The 6,213-nt window shown below is 41.6% G+C and overlaps 1 protein-coding gene across 1 annotated transcript; it reads right to left on the bottom strand.

The window, feature by feature from the left end:
• Positions 1–549: 549 nt before the first annotated feature.
• LOC133837030 (elongator complex protein 1) lies at positions 550–5,770 on the bottom strand. The gene is made up of 6 exons (XM_062267676.1): positions 5,107–5,770; positions 3,920–5,048; positions 2,457–3,851; positions 1,342–1,588; positions 915–1,276; positions 550–855 (listed from the first exon to the last, which is right to left on the bottom strand). The coding sequence occupies exons 1-6, from the start codon at positions 5,689–5,691 to the stop codon at positions 791–793; spliced, it is 3,783 nt and encodes a 1,260-aa protein (XP_062123660.1). The 5' UTR covers positions 5,692–5,770; the 3' UTR covers positions 550–790.
• Between the last annotated feature and the right edge of the window lie 443 nt (positions 5,771–6,213).

Raw genomic sequence — 6,213 nt, 5'->3', positions numbered from 1 at the left:
AAAGATTCGGAGGGTAGGTGTTTGTCTTTTCAGAAATTCTTTCTTATTAATGTGGCCAGTCAAAATTAGCAAACCCAACAGAACGAAAAAGTTGAATTTTTTCTTATATTAATGACAATGGTACTTTTTATTGAGTTATTCATTCGAGTAATGCTTGCCACACTGTGCACTATGTTTATAAACTGCCTGGCAACAACAAAAATGCACCTATAACACAAATCACAAACCTGTTTTTGACGATGATGTTGTTATTTGTCAAACAAAATGTAACTGCAAACAGTTCAGTCAACGCCAACATAAATGCAGCAGCGACTGCAACACAGCAATAAAAACAACAGCAGCTGCTGTTTGTGTCAGCAACAGGAAATTATACTACGAAATATTTTGAAGGGCGTTGCACAGCAATAAGTATTTCAAAGTAAACGCCTCCCAAATGATAGTCTGTACCAATTACCATTGCAATTGTACACCCCTTTTTCACAGTTAATTCAACAACAACAACTGCAGTAATAAAGTCCGCACGCAACTAAACTAACTAAAAATCATCAATTAGTAAGTTTAATGCAACATTTATTTTTTCAGACAACTCAAGTGAAAGTAAATGAGAGGCGGACCCGGCGCAAGCCAAGCGTTGGTTTTGGTTTTAACATATTAATTAGATCAAAACATATTTGCATGAAAAGTGAAAATCGAAATCCGAAATACACGCAAATTTTTTGATTTCATAAATGGTATTCAATGGAGTTATCGATAACATTCGATATCAGCTTATTGGCTACACTTAAAACATTTATTGCAGGGCGGTATGCTGCCAATCGGTGATATTTAGTTGCGGCTTCAATCGCTTTATGGGACCTAAAAGATAATACAAAATTGAATTTAAAGAACAATTAAATTCACCATAGCTAACTCACTTATCAACGCATAACGCTGCTCCTTTTGCAGCGCCATGTAATCGATATTGGGTCCGGTCAAGTGTTGCGATGTGCCGCCCATTAGTTCAGGTATCCAAATGGAGTCCAAAGATGCCTGCACCGCTGACATGACGCTTGCGTACTGTTGCTGCAATTCCGCCGCCCGTTCGTCCTCCGTGTGGAGCTGCATTAGTGCTTTACATGTGTCACGCACAAGTTGTTGTTGTTTCTGATGTGCAATCTTTGTAACTTGGTTGTGAAGCGCATCGATGAGCGCGATGTCTTCAAATGGATTGCCTGGCTTCAAACTGAGCAGTTTGCGTTCGTGCTTGCGTCGATTTTTGCTCGAGCGGAAGGTTTTCCTAATAAAAGTGAAAATTCAATCACAACGATTCACTCGAAACTTGATGACAATGCAATTGTTTACCCTGTGCCAGTACTCCGGGAGCTATGGCTATAGCGAGATGAATGCATGCTACTGGTATCTGATAGCAGATCTACCTCATCAATTTCCACATCGTGATTAGCCAAACCATCGCGCTCGTCAACAGTCGCCTGACGTTGACGAATGTCCAGCAATCGCTGCTTGTATTCCAGAAACAAGTTCTCATCCGCGCTGAGAGATGCCTTCAACTGATCCACAAAGCCAATCAGTGATGGTCGTATCCGACTTTCTATAAAAATTAATGTCAAAACAAGCCAATGAATCATTTCATTTCAATAGGAATTTTTTGAAATAAATAAAATCAAATAATGTGCCAAATCGATTCTTCTTTTTGCCAAAATTAACTGACACAAATGATTCTTGTTAAGGATCAATAAAGATTTTTATAGTGTTGGGCATTGACAGCTTATTTTTTAATCGTAGTTGTTTCTTTAGTATCGTCATCATTCTCATCTTCACTATCCTATCATCATTATTATCTTCATCATCATCAACACCCACATTCAAACATATTCGTTTTTGAAATTTATTGACCTGTTGATTATTGCCAACACTTGGTACTCCACTCCCATCGATTTGACAACTTTTCTGTTGCAATTATCATGATAATTAGCATATCATTTAAGACTTAAGTTTATAATTACTTCCTATTCCCCATTTTTAAAACCCTTACAAAACAGTGAGTTAATTTGTTTGTTGAATTTACATTGTGCGAAACGCTGTAGGTTAAAATAAATAATTTTGTATTGATTCCCTACACTCTTCATTGTATGTAATGTATGTTTGCTTTGGGCTTGATCAATTGAACAATATTCCTAATAAGGAATGCATTCAAATTATATGTCATTATCAACACGAATAATATCGAATGTGTTTAATGATCAAGGCATATCGTCTCATTTTTATCTACTGCAATAGAATTAAAAGTGGTCAAATGAGCACAATTAAAATATAAATTAACTTTCAATTACTTTCTTCTTCATTTGAAAATTTGCAAAAATTGTTTACGAAATATGAAATGTTTTTAACACGTAGCAAATACAGTAAAGCTAAGGACAGGCCAAATTTTTGGATCAGAAGAAATCAATAGAACTTACCCAAAGCATCAACTGAAAGTTCTTCTCGTAGTAAGCTAGCCTCAAAAATGGCACGACCATAGAGATGTCCATCGATAAGTATCTGCAACGGAGGAACGTCTGTCCACGTGGTGAACTGTTTGCTTAGTTCGTAGGCTTCGAGATGTCGATCCTGCTGCTGCAGTGGCGTCACCATTGAGCTGGCTACCTGTTCAATCGGTTCACCAGTACGTTTAGCCAAATTAATGACACGCTGCCAGTCCAAAGTGTGTTTGGCACTGAGTAGCGCTTGCTGGAGCTGACCGCCCCGTTCATACATTAGGCTGGCCGCCTCTAATTGCGCATTGGCACGCAAATGATCCGCATAGGCCACATGGATGCGTTGCTGCATGGCTGTGTGATCTCGATAAATGAGCAATGCCTTTCTGTATATATTGTGCTGCTTAATGAGATCCAAGGCCAAGTCGTAATGCTCTTCTCCGCATGCAGCTAGATGAGTCAGGGCGCAATCGTATCGCTTGAGATGTTCATCAATCTTAAACTTGCGATAGTCCTCCGGTAGAGCCTTCAGCTCATTCAGATACGGCAGAAACTCCTTGGGATCCTTTTGCGACTTTTGGGCGACGAAAAGAACGAGTCCAAACAAATATGTGCCCAGGGCGACATTGTACAGCTCATTGACATCGACCAGATACAATAAGTACTTGAGCAACTGATCCGCCAGGTGCCCATCTGTTTGCTTATGCTTCCAAATAAGAAGCAGAGCATTCTCAAGCTTGCCCAACTTCACATAAGTCGTTATGATGGGCAGACGAAAGTCGCCTGGCATCTTCTCCATGCATTTGCACAGCAATCCACAAATAAACTCGACTTTGATATCAACGTTGTACCCCGTCGGATAACTCTGCTGAGATGCTTCATAATTGCTGGCATACATCCCTAGAGCGTAATCCTCGTTCTTCAGCTCACTGAGGAATAGACACAGCCATTGAGGGTCGCTAATTTCACCTAGAAACACATGTGGCTCGGAACAAAATGATTGAACATTGTGATCACAAATGATATTCGGATTTATCCTGTGCGTACGAATCATACGCATTGCATCATTGTAACGTTTGTCGTTTAGCAAAGAACCGATTAGCTCTAGGACCAGTACACGGGGATAAATCACTTCCAGATTACCGCGAGGCAATTGCAACACCAAGCGGGCATCCGGAGCATGCATCACCAGTTTTGCACCTCGTTCGATGCTTCTTGTGGATACCTTGCGACGATTGCTTATCTCCACAAAGTGCAGCGCATTTAGCTGAGTGTAGATCACATAATTGTTGGTAACGATAAATGAGGTCACATCCTCATCAATGAGTTCGCCGTCGATCTGCAGCAATTGTTGTGAGCGCAGTGTAATGACAGCAACTATTGGAAACATGGAAATATTTATTGCATTTGCCTTGGGCTTTATACATATTTCAACGCCTACATACCTTTCGATGTTTTCAGATTGTCCTTGTCCTTGGGTATCCAACAATCAATGTAATCAGTAGGTTGTTTCAATTGGTAGTGCCAACCAATGTGCTCAATATTGCCGGCTTCTGCTAATGAAATCTCAAAGATTTGTCCATTGTTTACTGTATGCGCGTAAACATTGCCGTTAAGACCCTCGACTGAGGCGTTAACTATGCCGCTCAGAACTCGTGACGACACCACGCGATATTCGCCATTCGGAACGTATGCCACACTGAGAACATGTGTGTTCTTGCCCAAGGTTCGCGTGGCTAGAAGTTGATGCCCTGCATGATGATGCAGCAAACTAGCCATTTGGATTTGCGACTCCTCGCTTCTTCCGGGTGTCGATTTCCCCTCTCTCCCCATCGGAAACGCGCCACGTTCATCGTTAAGAATATTGTAAGAGAATATGTTATGCTCGCTAGAGTAAAGGCACATAAAACTTTCACTGCAAGCGATGGCATTGATGTATTCGTCCACCTGCAGGACATGTTGACTCATGGGCGGCGGCACCACAGCCTCATGCAGATTTGTTAATAGCACACGTTTGCCATCAGTGACGCAAACAACATTGCGAAAGCGGTCAATAGCCCAGTTCCAGCTGTACATGTAACGCTTGCCGCTCTCCAACAATACGTATAACGTATGGTCACGACCACTGGACCACTGGCAGCAGGCCAACCGATCAGTCATCTTGAAGGTCAGCACTTGCTTTAAATACCAATGATAGTTGCCAATCGTATAGAGATAGATTCTCTGATCTGTCGCTGTACGTGTCTGCAGTGCCAGCACATCTGAATCAGTGCTCCACTGCAGTTGCTCAATGTATTCCGTTTGCAAATCGAATGGCAATTCAAATTCCCGATGGCGCAAACCATTCTTCTCGAACAACGAAATTGTTGACTGTCGATTGGAAAAACTTTGGGGCTGAGCTATCCAATTACCGCTGGGACGCCATGCGAGTGGCGACTGCAATCCATTCCACTTCTCAGCCATGTGTTGCAGCTTGCCCTCGTTGTCATACACGCCAAACGTGCGCCCCACATTGCTAGCTACATAGGATACGGCAAAGAAAGCGCCATCGCCGCGCCAAGAAATGTGCACATCCTATTAGGATTAGAATGTTTAGAACATGAAGTATTTGAAGTTTAGAGTTATATTGTACCTGCGGGAGCTCTTGCACATCCCCGGGCGTCTGGAATTCGGGCGATTGCTTGGCTGCCTGCTTGCCGGCTGTGCCATGAAATTGGGTCTCCTTTTTGCCCCAGCCAACGTTAACAAATTGCTGATCTGCGGCAAGCTCTGCATCCAGGGCTTGCTCACCTAGCACCTCATACGTGCAGGTCATGACCACTACATTTTTTGTCTTGGTTACAAACACAACCACCTCTTGATTGGGGGACCAGGCCATGCACTCAATACCCACATCGCAATAGGTGCCCTCAGTAGTGTCAAAAGTATCCAGATTTATGAGCAAAACCTCACCAGCTCCCGTCGCCACGCAGATGGAATTATTTAACTGCAAGACTTCTGCACCAACTATGTCCGGAAGATCCGCAACTATTTGAGACTTTAACTCATCGTTGTCATTGCCGGTTTCGTTCACGGCGTAGATTTTGCTGTCGGTTACAACGTAGGTGGTGTTCCTTTCTTTGTCATTGTATTCGGTATCGGGTAGCAGCAACAGTTGCCTGGCATTTTGAATGCCTGTCGTGTCTTCCTTGCAAAATCGCAGTTTAAGATTGCGCATTTTAATGCTATATTATTGCCATGCGATGTGACAACACAACAACGTGCGCGAAACAATTACCAATCCAGTGTGGCCGCATAATTTGACCTCATACCATTTGGCAGTAGTACCAGTATTCTATAAACACTGATAGATTGAGCGCAAACTTTTAAATTGTCATATCCACCATTTTTAAAATGATGCTTTATAGCTTTGATAAGTTGATCCGATTTATATTTAACATTATATATGTTTCAAATACTCAGACCTTAACTCAAATGACATGAAGCTGTCCAGACGAATATATACATTGGCCTTCGCAGATAATTTTAAATTAGTAATTTATAAATACATACTTCCTTAAATATGAAATTCTAAGACTCAACAAAATGGTATCAATTTGGCCGCTGTACAATAATTTTGACCATTTAAATCATCGATTAAAGTTATGATGAGGGGGATATGAAATTCTAAGACTCAACAAAATGGTATCAATTTGGCCGCTGTACAAAAATTTTGACCATTTAAATCATCGATTGAAGT

Source organism: Drosophila sulfurigaster, chromosome 2R (genome assembly GCF_023558435.1).
Source record: "Drosophila sulfurigaster albostrigata strain 15112-1811.04 chromosome 2R, ASM2355843v2, whole genome shotgun sequence".
Lineage (NCBI taxonomy): Eukaryota > Metazoa > Arthropoda > Insecta > Diptera > Drosophilidae > Drosophila > Drosophila sulfurigaster.
This window is presented reverse-complemented; position numbering and strand designations above follow the sequence as displayed.